At 42.5% G+C, this 14,816-nt stretch overlaps 1 protein-coding gene across 7 annotated transcripts in view; it reads left to right on the forward strand.

Moving 5' to 3' along the window:
- Positions 1 to 14,816, forward strand: part of LOC122527015 (putative polypeptide N-acetylgalactosaminyltransferase 9) — a 264,654-nt gene that overhangs the window by 191,755 nt on the left and 58,083 nt on the right. For all 7 annotated transcript variants that reach the window (XM_043650793.1, XM_043650788.1, XM_043650787.1 and 4 more), the window contains one exon: positions 733 to 931. In XM_043650793.1, the coding sequence (XP_043506728.1) occupies positions 733 to 931 (199 nt within the window). The remainder of the gene's footprint in view (positions 1 to 732; positions 932 to 14,816) is intronic.

Raw genomic sequence — 14,816 nt, forward strand, 5'->3', positions numbered from 1 at the left:
GGCGACTCTTTCCCCTCTTTCATCAACGTTTCACCAAGAATTAATTCTAATTCATCTTGTTAACGAGCTACTAGACTAGTTTCAGTGTTATCAGTCTCATTTGGAATATGAATGTGCAAGAGATCTGGCGTTATAATCCCACAAGTGCAAAAGCCACACGGAATGTCAGTCAGTGTCAGTCTCAAAATTGAAACTTACAGAAATTCAAAATTCTTCAAAGGGAAGCGCCACCCGAGGGGATTTCTCAAGAGTCACACAAATAGCACATTTCAATTTTTTTTATCGATTGCTCCGCTCGCTACTTTCTGTGAATTTGCCCCCGTGCTTCAGGAAATTAGAAAACTTTAATATTTAATATTTATCAGATGAATGGAGATGTAATCTCCCACGTTTTACGTCGTGAATTCAACATTAGCATATTGCTCGAAATTTCGTCTGACGTTTAATCGTTACGAAACGCATTAGAACGCGAGAAATTCGCTCGCGTGCGTTGAATATTAATAAGTGCCTCCAACTATTAAAACTTCATAGCCGGACGTTATGAACTATCGGGACGTAACTCTTTTGCTCGAGTTCAGATATGAAGAAACGCTTGTGTATCGCTAAAGTTTGTTGAAAAAGGAGCAAGTTTTTTACTTTACTTTCCAGCTTGTTCGCCCTGCTCGAGTTAATGAAAAAGCGATTCGTTCGAACCATCGTCCGTTTTACCGTTTTGTTTTCTCTGAATTTCAGGCGGCGGTGTGCTCGTCGCTCCCCGCGAGCCGGACTCGAGCGCGCCTGGAGAAATGGGAAGACCGGTAATCCTGCCGACGAATCTGACTGCCGAAATTAAAAAACTTGTCGACGACGGATGGCTAAACAACGCGTTCAATCAGTACGTCAGCGACCTGATTTCTGTTCACAGAACACTGCCCGACCCTCGCGATCCATGGTGAGTTTCAATTTCTCCGCACGCCAATTTCTTTTCTTCGTTGTATTGCGCACGCTTTCACTGAAAGACGAAAATGATTTGAAATTGAGGAAGAAGTACTTTAGTATATATTTCCATCGAGGGGATTGTAACACGCTTTGCTACTTTGCCAAAATCAAATCTTTTGTCATGATTTCTAAGACTGGATTCCTTTCGCAAACGCCGAGTAGAATACAAAATACGTAAGAGAGATGTAAGTTTGATGAATCTTATCTTGAACCGTTGAATATTTGCCACTCGGCGACGATGCGTTATTAAAATTAGCAGCCTAATTAGTAGATTAAATAATAGAGCCTAAAATTTTGCTGGTTCTACTCGTAAGGATGTCGGAGATTTTATCGTCAAAATTTCAATAAAGATTTTCTATGGTCAATTTTTTCAGAGATCCTCCGCTTAATACTACTCAAAGTGTAAAGTTTGTAACAGAGAAATGAGAATGAAAGGGGCAGGATAAAAATTACAGGATACAACAAAGAGCACTCGTCTCTGAAAGTACATTATTATTATAAATATACAAAATTTCCACAGAAAAGTTCCAAATTGATCGTTTTGACCATTTTGGTAGTTCTAGTGTTCGAAAGTCTTGTAAGTTCGTTCAATTTCCACCGACAACAATAGTCGATTCGTTTAAAAGATGGCATTGGAGACACTAATATCGAATTCGAAAAGATCGCGGTCCACAGTCGGCGGAGTGTTAAATTTCATTGCTCGGAATTTACTTTTGAACTCTGCGGTATAATCGACGCGGGCAGAAAGGAAGAAACGAAGGATAAACCAGAAATTGCAAAACGAAACGAAACGAACGCCAGAAGAAAACAATCCGGCAATACAAATTAACTCCACCGACGTACAGTTGCTGAATTACTGGAGTACAAATTTAGCGGTGGTACACAGTGGTGTCTTCGCCTCCGTTTCCTTAATATTTCAACGGACTTCAAAATTACCCGCGTATCCCAAAGGGAGGCCAGCGGCAGCCGAGGGAAGCACGAAAAACACGAGATAATTTAACGCGGACGAACGCAGCGAGATTGAAGTTGTTCCTTTGTTATTATTTAATTAAATTAGTCGGCGGTGCATTTCCAGTTCGAGCTACGCGAACGCGTCTACGTGTCTCATTGTCGTGCGGAATTTTTCATTATCCGTGTCGCGTCGCGTCGCGTCGGAAGAAATGTGCGCACGTGGTCCGTGGACGAGACGCGAAAAGGATTCTTCAAGATTTCCGGATTGGATAACTCAATAAGAGGGAAATACGTGCGCGTCGCGCGTTGCGCCCCACGCGTTTCGACGCGTTGCACCCCGCGGCAGGAGCGTGAGGAGAAGAGGAAAATCCTATCCGCGTCCTCGTAATGAGACGTTATTGCAACCTCTTGCTGACAAATTCCAGGAATTACTTATTCGTCGGCGCGTGGAAAGCATTTTCCAGAGATGCAGCTGAACCGTACGTTGAACCGTAGATTGGACGGTCGAGAGAATTGTAATTGTAATTTCCTGCCTTGCCCAGGTCAGGCGTGGAAGCCCGCCAAGGCAAACGATTGCATTACTCGGAGAACGGGATTTTAAATTTTCACTGGAATTTATATTATCCTTGATTTGTTCGAAAGAAGTGGGAGTTCGAGGGAGGAAAACTAGAAAGAAGAAGCACACAACGTGTATCGGCAACAAAGCGTCTTCCCTTCGATAACATCGAGGCGTCAATCGGCGAAAGCTTGTCGCGGCGCGTTGGATCCACGGAAGAGCGTAGTATCGAGCCTGTATCGAGTGTATCGGTTCGACGAGACATCAGAAAAGCTGTCGAACGATTTATCACAAAGTCCGAAGTGGATAGCCACTGAACGAGCATCGCAAGCGACGGTTCTTTATAATTCCGCGATAAATCTCGTAGCTCTCGCGGTTGGACGATTTATTTTGCAAAGCAGCGAGCCTGCTACTAGCTATGTACGTGGGTTTATCCGAGCGACGATCAGAACCGGTTCGTGGCTGGCCCCCGCCAGCCGAAATACGTATGTACGTACGTACGTACCGTCGCGATCGTAAATTCTCTCCTAAAAGTTGGTGGGTGGCTCGTGACGGTGTTCGAACCGGCAGCGCCGGTGGCGAATTAACTTTATGAATATTAATTACAATTTACATGATATTAACCGACATTATCAGGACAGGTGGGTAAAGTTCGAGGACGGCCATTGCCGTGGAACACGACGGTCTTAAACCGAGCCCTCCCCCTTCCCACATGGTTTCGGAGGGAGCGACAACGAGAGTATGCTGCCGGTTGCGAACAGGTGGCCCTGATTTACAGTTGTTCGCACGTGCCGTTAACAAGAGCCGATCGACGGTCACGCTAATGTCTCGCCACGATCAGCCGGCCCATAAAATTTTGACGAGGCCAAGTTTTTTGGACGGAGGGTGTAAAGTGAATGGAGACAGTCCTTTCGGTTATAACGCTACACACGCGGGGTGGAAGTTGGAAATTTGCGGCGAAACAGGGGCAGTAGATACGGTTTTTTAGTAGATGTTGTGTTTTATGGGTTCAAGCGTTCACGTGGAGCGTTATGGTGCATAACGTAGCGGGGAATTTTCGACGATAATTTTTGCCTCTTTCGACGCTTTGGAACAGAAAGTTCGAATTTGAGGATTTGAAAGCTTCGATATGTGAGGAATAATTTCGTGAATCGAAAGTTGAACATTCAAGGAATTTGGAAATCTGAATGTTTGTCTCTCTGTCTCTCTGCCGACTCTTATCGACGCTTGCTTTTCAGCGAAATGTATTCGATCTCGACCCAGATCGACGGAACAAATTTACCCGAAAAGATTCCGTTTTCGCGCGGCGTAATTCGTGAATATTCAATCAGCCAGTCGCCGAGATATTCATTAAGTCGGAGGAAGTGAAAATTTATCTGTAACAGATCGTTTAATTGATTTCACGGCTCGCCTGAAGCTCAAAGACAAAATTCACTCCGCTTCTTCGTCATCGGCAAGTGGGTGGGTTTATCGCTGCTTCTCGAGCGACTCCCTCAATTATGTAAAGCGAACTGTGGATGATCTTCTCGTAAATAAAACGTACGTGTGTTGGTGAACGAAAGGCGACGACAAAGACTGAAAAATCGATACGCAGCAACTTTTCGTCACGATCAGTTCTCGGAAAATTTCACTTTGGAATTTCCATTTCTAGTCGAGGACTATATATATATATATATGTGTGTGTGTGTGTGTATATATCTATATAAGTACTTGAAGAAGAGTAGAACCACGAGGGAGAAATTATTTAATTCGAAAATCTACAGTTTATATTCCTGTGGTAAATAATGAACCAATAGTATAAATATTAATAAAGTGGAATCGATATATATAAGTATCGAAATATAATAGTACTTATATAATAGTAATATATATATATATATAAGTATTGAAATATATATAATAGTAGTAGAAATATCGATATATATAAAAATCTATAGTTTATATTCTTGTGGTAAATAATGAACCAATAGTATAAATATTAATAAAGGGGAATCGATGCAATAACGTTTACGTTGTTGCATCCAACGAATCCAACGAGTCTGGCAACGTAATATAATATAATTACGTAATTAATACAAGTCAAACACCAAAGACACGTCAGAGCACGAACAGAAATTGAAATCCGATAAGCATTTAAGAAATTCCGTTAGAGAACCATTTCGTTTGCAAAGAAATTTAAAACAGGGAAAGGACCCTTTGAAACTGTTGCGAGAAACAGGCAGCGAGATTCACGTAAAGGGACGAACAAACTCGGAGAAAAACCGGAACGAAACTGGGAAACGGCGTACCATAGTTAATTACATGGCATCTATACAAGCTTGTTTCACGGTCGCAGCTGTTTTGAAATTCAGTGTACGTTTCGACGTGGGTGGCGTAGGACAGACACGAGTTCGTCTAGAAAATTGTGAATTTCCGTACCCGCTTTCATCTCCTTTTCTCGCGTTGTTTTTGCCTCTCTTTCTCCCCTTCTTCCTTTTTTTAATTTCAATTACATTGTGCCAAGTGAACAGCGTTCTCCTACAGTCTACCTACAGTGGAAATATTGTGAGCTGGCCAGAAAGAAAACAGCGAGAGAAAGAGAAACATGGAAGTTTCTGCTGAAAAAGATCACTGCCACGAATCGAGTCACGAGGTGATGAATTTGCTTACTTTCTTTCTCCTTTTCTCTCTCTTTTTTTTTTTTAATATCGAGGATTAATGTCGTACGATCGACGCACATAGATAACGTCCGTTGTTCGGACGATAGAGATGTTCGTGTCCGTTCGATCACAATCGAGAACAGGAGGAAACTCGAGGCTCTAATTGAAATTGTGCCGCGGAATAATTGATTCGAAGCCGTGCTTAATTTAATCAGCCGTTTTCTCGAGAACTTTTGCTAATTAACGCGATCATAACTGATAGGAGATAAGCTGACGAAATTCAAGGAGGAAGAGAGAGGAGCTTTCACAAGATTAGCTTCTTTCAACGTGTAGATAATGACGAGGGATTGAAATTTTGTTTTCCCACTTTCCATCAGACGAAGCATTCCTCTGCTTGCGTTCGTTTTAATCGTACAGCGTCACAAAATTCTTTTTACGCGTCTGTCGTGTCGAGTTTTTCTCAAAGTCGTTTCCTTTGATAATCATCGAAATGGTTTCTTACTTGGATGTTAAATTATCTCCTCGCAATGCCGATGTAATTTACAAGCGACGTGTCTGTTATTGCTCAAACTGAACATGTATTTTGAAAGATACGTGTCTTTTGATTTCTCTTTTAGACTTCCTTTGATCTTCGAGTAGCTTCAGGTTCGACATAAAAATAGTCTTTACACGGTAATCAAAGTTACGATCGTGATTATCTAATTGCGATAATTTCACGATACGATAACGTAGAGCAATCCTCTCCTCGCTCGAGTTTCGTAACATTTGTCTCTCTCTCTTGGGATTGTTTATCGCTAGAGCCACGTGATAGGATCGCGCAAAGTTTACCGTCCAGACTTTCTCTCGCGAATGACAAGTTTCTCATCCCATTAATAACTCTCCTCCTACTCCTCCTCCTCCTCTCTCTCTCTCTCTCTCTCTCTCTCTCTCTGTTTCTCTTTCTTCTTTCGTTCTCGAGAGATACAAGATCGAGAAACGTTGCAACGTCGTGGAGAAGAAAATTCGCGATGATACACCGGGGTCAGCCAGAAGGGAGAAGAGGGAGGAAAAGGAAGACGACTGACTTGGTTAACGAGAAGTTATGAACACGAACTCGTCGTCGGCGGCGGTAATTTTACGAAGAACTTGTGCTAAGAACCGTTTTTATTGTTCATACACCGTAATCCTCGACTCGGTTACGCGAACTATCTCGGCTTCCCCCGTTGCCGCGAGTTATCGTTGCGAAGCGGTTGTTACCGCTGTTTAACCCGGGCAAACGATTCTTCTTTCACTCGACGCTTTCGTTTTGCGACATTAGGCCAATAATTCTGCCGAGGCTCACTCTCATTGCGGTTGTGTACGAAGTTCGAAGGAGGATCGAGGCTTGAGAAAAAAAAGGCCGAGTTTGAGAAGAAAATTCAGTATTCTTCGCATTTCGTGTTTTTATTCTTTTTTTTTTTTTTTTTTTATTAACTTTACCTACCAGTTTTGGTCAAATTTGCTACATGATCCGTAGTTCGAAATTAATAATTGTTTCATCGTGCATTGATCATATAGTTTTGTCTATCGCAGCGTTAGCGTCATCACTAGCCTACAGTAAGTAGTAATGCACGACGACAGACGCTTTTGTGTCTTTGCTGCAATCACTGCTATCACTGCAGTCTACTGACCAGAGAACTGACGAAGCGATTCGACGAATCGTCCAAACAAACATCATCATTTTCATCGCTCTAGTTTCGAGAAATCCGAATACGGAACGAAGAGGAACCTCCCTTTCGTAATCTGCGTTTTCGTTGAACGCTCGACCGGAGGAGGAGCAGGCAAGTAAATTCCCTGACACTCTCTAGAGCGGAGGGAATCCTCGGTGATGGTCTCCCTTTTTCCTCGGGTTGATGAAAAAACCCGTGTTACTCCGCTCTCGTTAACTATTAACTTGGCAAATGGGAAACAAGCGGGAAGGAGGAACGAGAAAGAAATGAAAAATTCAACCCGGTCGCAGAAAATGTAGCGGGCAGTAAAATATTTTCAAGTTGCACGGGCACATATTTCCCCGGCAGCTGGATCAGCTCCGGCGACGGTGTGTTTCCATTCGAGAGAGCGTGCAGGGCACGATCGTAGGCAAACTAAATAAACCGGTGTGTCGGCCGGTTGGTAATTGAAAAATATCATCGTCTCGGCGTGCTCGGCGAAACGGAAATCGGCCGGTCGCCGCGCAGCCACCCGCTGCTGCCACGCCGCCGCATACTTTTTCATTACGCGTTTCCCACCTATCCTCTGGTTCACGTCTCGCCGGGACTAAATTACGGGCGCGGCTGGTTGCCCGTTTCCACGGAACAAAAGAAGGAGCCACCGGAATGGTCGGAGGTGGCCGATGCCGGACCGGAGAGAAACCCCAGAAATAAATAATTGAGCACGTTGTTTAAGAGCGTAGCCGCGAAGGGCTAAATTTTTCTCGGCTGGTTCCCCAAGGTGGAGAACCGAACGTCCCCTTGTTGCATTCATCCATCGATGCTCGCCTTCTCTCCTTCTTTCTTCTGCTGTTCTTATTTTTTTTTTTTTTTGTACTCGTGGAAAAACTTGCATACATCGATATGAAAAATGTATCGTTGGTGAATTCGACATTGCGCGACAAGTTTCAGAGTAAACGACATAATAGTTCTTTCGAAAAATAAAATTTTCTTTGGAAAATTCAAGGTCGAGCCCAATTTTTCTTTACATGTGTCTTTATTAGATCGAGAGTGTAGAATTCATCTACGATAGCCACGGACAAACTTTTCTTTCCACCCTGTACATTGCACTACCCGAGTTAATGAGTCAAGGAAAAGCAATTTTGATTCGCGGCCGATCGAGAGATAGATGCTTTCGTCCCGGAAGAGTAGGTTGGAAATAAGTCTACAAAAGGAGACCGAATCGCTCGTATGCAAAACGATGGATTGAAGTCCGTTCCTGATTCTGACCATGTTTGGATCTCTTTCTCAGAATTCGATCGACGAACGAAGAGAAGACAAATTTTTCTCTTCGTCTCCTTTTCCAAGATCTTTTGTTCACGTTGAATTTTTTTGTCGGATCAATTTAATTCAACGATAAAAGATGAGAATCGTGAAAGAGTAGTCTTTAACTATTGTTTAACTCGGATTTTTAAATATTTTACGCTCTCGCCTTTGAATTTTAAAAGAGTTCTTTTTATCAAAGACCAGTTTGAAGCGTCCGAGGTAACGAGGAACGATTATACGTATCGTGGAAACGTCCGAGAGACTTTTCGAATTTTTTAAAAGGCCGGGACGTCTTTGAAACGTCTTTGAACAAAACGAAATTAAAGCGTGGCGGAGGAGGATTCTCTGGAACGAGAGAGATGGGTGCGTGAAATGTCGCGTCAGTCGGAAGGATATTATCTTTCGAACGCAGGGAAATAATATTCGAGGGAGCGAGCACGAGCAAAGATGAAACCGGTCCCTTTGGTCCCCAGTTCGTGAAACGAAAATTCAAACAAGGTGGCTCTAAATAAAGCGGCAGCCGAAACGAACAAGCGACGTGGAATCATTTACGAGAAGCAATTTCGACATTCGGTTTTCAATCGAGATGTACCACGGACGCGGCGAACTACTCAAACACACAACTACGCCGAGTGGAGCGTACTTTGGTTCGGAGCATCGACTCGTGGAACTAGAATTTTCGCTTCGCGAAATGACAATCGTAATTTTATTCTCGACGAGGGACGAGGAGGGATGGACGCTGGGACTCGAAACGGGGCGATATACAGTGCGATAATAATATATCTTAATTCATTATTTATTTTCCCGAATTCGTTCACTTCCGAGCTCGATCGATATGCGGGGACTTCGAAGACTGTTTTAAAAATAAAGTATCCAAGAGAATCGAGAAGCGCAGCAAACGTTGGCCAGGAAGAAAGTTGAAGAACAGTCGGAAAAAGTCGAGGGAATTGTTGGAGGATTCGCGCGGATGTAGAACAACAGAAATTTCGATCGAAGGTAAATTTATTTATTACGCACCGGTTGCTTGAATTTTGCTTCCGATCTCCTCGTTTGTATTGCAAAATTAATTTATCGCGTTATCTTTGTAAATTCCATCTCGTCGGCTGTAATTGGACGAAGCGGAGCACGAGGTTCAAAATTGTTGGAATTTGTGTATATATTTCTATCCCTTCGTTCACAGTGGCAGTGCAGTGTAATTTAACGAGTTTCCGTATGTTTTATTTACATTTTCCCTTTAATAACATACAATCTCCAACAATTTTCTGAATTATCTCGTTAAAATATTTACGCTGCAAACAACATTACGCTGCTAAACGAAAGAAAAATAACAACGCGGTGATAAAATCAGTTTGGCAAATTTCTAAAGTAAATTAAAGATACGTCGGGCATCGGGCATCGTTCGCATCTGAAAATATCTAAAAATTCGTATTCGTTATTCGGCCGTGGAGGTAGTGCTAGCGCATGGGTGTCCAAAGTTTTAGATCTTCATTGTTTGCATATTTTTTTATCAGTTCAATGTAACCTATATTATTTACGAGGATGTTGAAACAACTTTTGTAGTGAAACGACACATCGATGATTAGAAAAATACATTTGCATTAATGAAAAAAATATAAAAATAGATGGCGAAAATGCGAAGAGTATTTTCGAGATGCTCGTCTAAAATTTTTCTGCTTATTTTATTTTCTGTATGCTTCGTATGAGAGAAAAATCTGCTCGCAAATGTAAGTACTCCCCATCGAAAAGAACATCGCGAACATTCATGGTTAATATTATTCAAATAATGAGATTCTTATTCGAATATTCTAATTTTGGTTGTACAGCGCGGGCTTAGAAAGGGCGAGTGACAGGCGGCGAGTCGAGGGGTAAAAGTTTTCGAATAGTTGGCGGCCGGAAGAAATAAGTTGGCGTGGCGGCCAAATCGCGCCGCGAATGCATAACGATCGTCGCGTGCGTTCCATTGTACGCAGCCTGGAAATCCATTCGTTGGCGGGTCCCATTGTAGCGCAGACGACTTCCTCCGAGTCCCCTGTCCCCTGCTCTCTTCCGTCTAAATGTTTACCAGCATTCGTACAAATGGTCCCCTCCCCCATCGTCTCCCCATTCTGGACCTGCGAAGATACATCCATCCTCGGCCATGGACCACGCGAGAAAGTTCGCGCTCAAAAGCAAGATCCCGGTAGTCAACGCCGTTTCTGGGTAATCGATTCTCTCCTCCAGCTAGTTTCCAGACAATTTCAACGGCCACAGCGTTCGTTGAGACATTGGGAAATTGGGAATCAAAGTTGCAATCAAACTTTCAGTCCTCTTGTAAAAAAAAATCACTTTGCAACTGCAAATACTGAATTTGGCATTGGGCAAAAGCCTTTCGACGAGCGCACACAATTCGTCCGAGTCGGAAAGGAATCAGCAATCTTCGACGTAACGTACCGTAAATATTAATTATCCTGGTTTCACACGCACCGCGCCGCTCGTACCACCGCCATTTATTACCTCTAGGAGGTAGTAGGTGGGTCGTCGATGCTGAATACACGAGGTTCGCAGTTGAAGTGGAAGGCAGCAGCCAGGCGAACTTTGGCTTTTGCGTCTGTATTTGCGTAGCTTTCATCGAGTCGCTGGATGAAGCTCGCTTAAAGCCCAGAGTAAAGTCTGTTATGAACATCGATTACCTCTCTTCCCCCTCCCCCCTTTTCGATTCGTTTCCAATCTGAAAATGCAAACCGGCCAGCGAACGAACGAAACTGCTCTCGCGGACGATTTTGGAAAATAAAATACGATTGATCTCGTTTCACTTGGGCCAACGTCAACCGCCCATTAAAGTACCTTTTAAAAGGTCATTCGGATGTTCAAATAAATTTTGCAAAGTTTTCCGTGAAAAAATTATCTCTCCTACTTGGCTCAGCCAATCTGTTGAAAGGTTTGAATCTCGTCGAAAAAACGGGGACTAACCGAGCGGTAAATTCTGTGAAATGTCGGCGACGGTGGAGGTGTATCTATCGAAGTGCTCGATTTGAAAATGTCGGTGATATTAGGCGGATGTTCGCAATTTTCTCTCGAACAAGGGTGAGACGAGTAATTGGAAATGATTCGTTCCATTGGTGTTTCTATTTAAATGAATCGTAGACGGAATTCTATCGGCGGAAATTAGATTTCCGGGGAGGGCAATGACAGGGATAGAAAGTTTGTCAGAGAAATGAAAACTACTCGACATCGATTTTATTGCGATTCTTTTTGCTGACCCGGGGAGATTTCACGGACCGAGCCGGTTGATACCGTTATTTGGAAACTTGTTACGGTTCGATCTTGTATTGGCCATCCCTTATTACACGTACTTTTCCTCCAAAGCCGTATCGGAATCGAACGAAATTGGTTTTCCGTTAATTCGGACACAACTTTTTCTTTTCTTTTCTTTCTCCTTTTGTTTCAAGTAATTAAGTAAATAAATCATTTGCATTGCACCATCGAAATTCGTGCATTTTAGAATTAATTGCAATTAATTCGTACAATTAGCATTTCCATTAATATGTCAATCAATATTTCTATTACAATCAACATTAAATATTATTTATAATCAACATCACAATCAACGAGTACCAAGTATCATTTATAACCAGTATCACAATCAGTCAGTATTAAGTATTATTTATAATACTCTCGAAGAACTTTTGAGAGCGATGCTTGAAATTTTATTTTCAAAGGAAATTGAAAATTTGTTTCGTCGAAAATTCAAATGCAAATAGAATAAGAAATGACAATTCTTTTAACATTGGTGAGAAGATGAACCCCGTTTCTGCAAATCCATCCGCCAATTCATCTCCATTCCACGAAGCGAAGCACAAGTTAGAAAAATTAGCCGGCGAAATTAGACGATCGTGAAACTCGCGCAAATGGTAGATGGACTGAATTTTCGGGAAACAGCGCGAAAAAAAATTAGTTACACTGTTCAGCGTGTGCATTCGTCACACGTGTAGTCTGTCATGTGTGTGGTTCACTTGCACTTCCTCTGACACGATCGTTCCATCGCGACCGGCGCGATTTATAAGACTGATTTCCCCGGGACTCGTTTTCGGCAATTGGAATTTTCATCATTTCGTCTGTTCTGCGTTACGTTCTAATTTCGGGTAACATTTCATTCGGCCGAAATTTCCCGAAATTTCTCTCGCTGATGCGACATGTACGACATATCGCGGCAGGTTTTGTTAATCGGACCGTTTTTTTTTACTCAATTTTGGTCAATTCGACTGTTTGTTTTTAGAGTCAAGATCTATGTACAATTCTCTACAATTGACAATGAAAGAGAATCGCACTCGGTCAAATTGCTGCATGCACGCGCGACAAAATCAAGTATATTTCATCTATAATTTCACGCGACATAGATGTTTAATCAGACAATGAATGCCGCAACGAATCGATGCGTGCTTTTGCATTTAATTAAAAAAGAACGCGTACAGGAAGCTAGGGCTGTCTGGCCAGCGTCGGGCTTATCTACTGCACAGAAATCCTTCCCCCCGTTTATTTCTCGTATGTTGCGGTTCGATCGCTTTAAGCTCGTGTAAGCTGCTTTTGTATTCCCTGTTACTCGTTCGCCGCGCGGGCTTTACCATGCGCAAAATTGAGCTGACTTACAGTCGATTTCATGTAAACGCATAAATATAAACCGCCGTATAAAACTTGTTTCGCGCGAATCCTGTTTGAAAAATGGCTCGCGTTTGATTTCGCCGCGGCAAATGGAATCCCGCTGAACCGTGTTCCACCGCTTTGAAACTTGATTCTCGATTAGATTCGGTTTTATCGCTCGGCCGGACTTTGCTAAAAAATTTACAAACTATCCGCCTGCTGCGCGAACGAAACGTTACGTCAAACCTTCCTTTTCTCGATCGATCTCTCGTTCAATGCGTTTTTAATTTACACTTTTCAGGGACGAGAGGGAGTCAAAAGGCCCCGTGAGAGTTAAAATTTCAATCTTTCGTGTAGGCGGTGACTAGATGCATTCGTTTTTTAAATCCGGCCGAGGTAGAAGCCAAAGCGTGCTGAAATTATTTAGAAAGACTCTGAGAATTCGCAATTTGTCTGCCCTCTCTCACCTAGCCCGTTTCTACTTTCGTTTGCCTACTTTTCGACCAGGGTCCATCTGGTCGGAGTAATTTTTTTACATCACTGCTTCTCCTTTCGTGCTTTCGCTACTTGTGATTTATACTTTTTCCTGAACAATCCGAGATTCGTTGGCATTCGTCAGCGCGGGACATTCTTCAAGTTAGTTAGTTTTTGAACTACGACGAATTTAAATCTTACAATCGCGCGTGTTCGCGTTGAACGTTCATAATTGAGTTTCAGTCTACTTTCGTAGTCTTCCCACTGGAAAACGAGATTAATCAGAACTTGGCAAGTTGTCGTAAAATACATCCTGGTGTCTTATAATTATCCTGTAATTTCGTTAGGAAATTGATACACTCTGCGCGTTGATAACTTCGCGAGGATCGAGCGACAACGAAAATGTGCTTGTTTCGTTAGTTTAAAGTGACGATCGCGTCAGAAGGACCTGAAAGAAGGAAAAGAATCGGATAATTCGTAAGGAGGAGGAAGAATGGATCGAGAGATAATGTTCTTTAACGATCTTGTTCGATCCGAAGTCACGAGGTTGATGCGCTCTTTCAAACAACTATCCGATGCATAATGCATCCGATCCTAAATCTTCTTCAACAGGGCGGCATTATTCGGCCTTAACGAACCAGTTCACCTTAATCCCCGTTACCAGCGTGGATTAAGTTGAGTGAAAGCGTCTTATCACCTTAACGATGATCGACGTCTAGAATCTTGGGTCTGGGATCGCTAAGTGAAGTCCTGTGTATAGCGCGAATCGTTCTATCACGATGAAATGCCAGTTAATTATCGAGATCGTTGAATTCTTTCGCACTAGTTCGCGTATTCTTCCTTTCAAAGTGTTTCGGACCCCTACACTTTGCCGAATGAAATTGTCGCGAGAAGTAAATTCTACAAATTTCTAAATAAGTTGATGAAAACTTATTGAAAAATTCTTCCGCGTAGCTGAATAATCGTAGGCTTCCTTGCACGCTTTGAGACTGAAACACCTCTGCATTTGCAGCGCTCTGTGGTTTCGTAGTTGCGTGTCTTTGCCTGTAAAATAACGCGGAGCCAGGGAACGTTAATATCAAAAAATTCAATAAGAACTGGGAATTTTTCTTCGAATGAGTAAAAGTCGAGTCGGAAACGTTGGTCGTAATTCAGTTTGAAAAATGTTGAAACACTTTTTTCGTTATTTTCTCGTCTCGATGGATAAGGCCGCTCGATTTTCACCGATCCACGCCCAAAGTGAGAATCCTCACGAGACTTGGAAGGTGTAGGATGTGCTAGCTAGAAGGGGGATCTGTCAGTCGATGGGTAGAAAGGACCAGTGACGAGGATAGTTGGTATCGTAATGACCGAACACTCGGAGGTTTCGAAGGAAGATTTGTGGCCAACGAAATTGAGCCACCTGATAGAGTAAAGTGAAATATCACCTCGTCGAAGAAAATTGCAGAGGGTGGAAAGAGGAGTTTGTCTGTTGCTATCACAGATGAATTTTACACGTTCGATTTGAACAGAAAAATACATGTAAAGAAGCCTGTACGAGACTGTTTCCTCCACACGTGACTTGAAGAACCAATCCATAGAAATGTCTACAGATTAGAAATACAAAGACCCTTTGGAGAATTTAGAAAT

This window comes from Frieseomelitta varia, unplaced genomic scaffold (genome assembly GCF_011392965.1).
Source record: "Frieseomelitta varia isolate USP_RPSP 00005682 unplaced genomic scaffold, Fvar_1.2 scaffold_207, whole genome shotgun sequence".
In the NCBI taxonomy this organism is placed as follows: domain Eukaryota; kingdom Metazoa; phylum Arthropoda; class Insecta; order Hymenoptera; family Apidae; genus Frieseomelitta; species Frieseomelitta varia.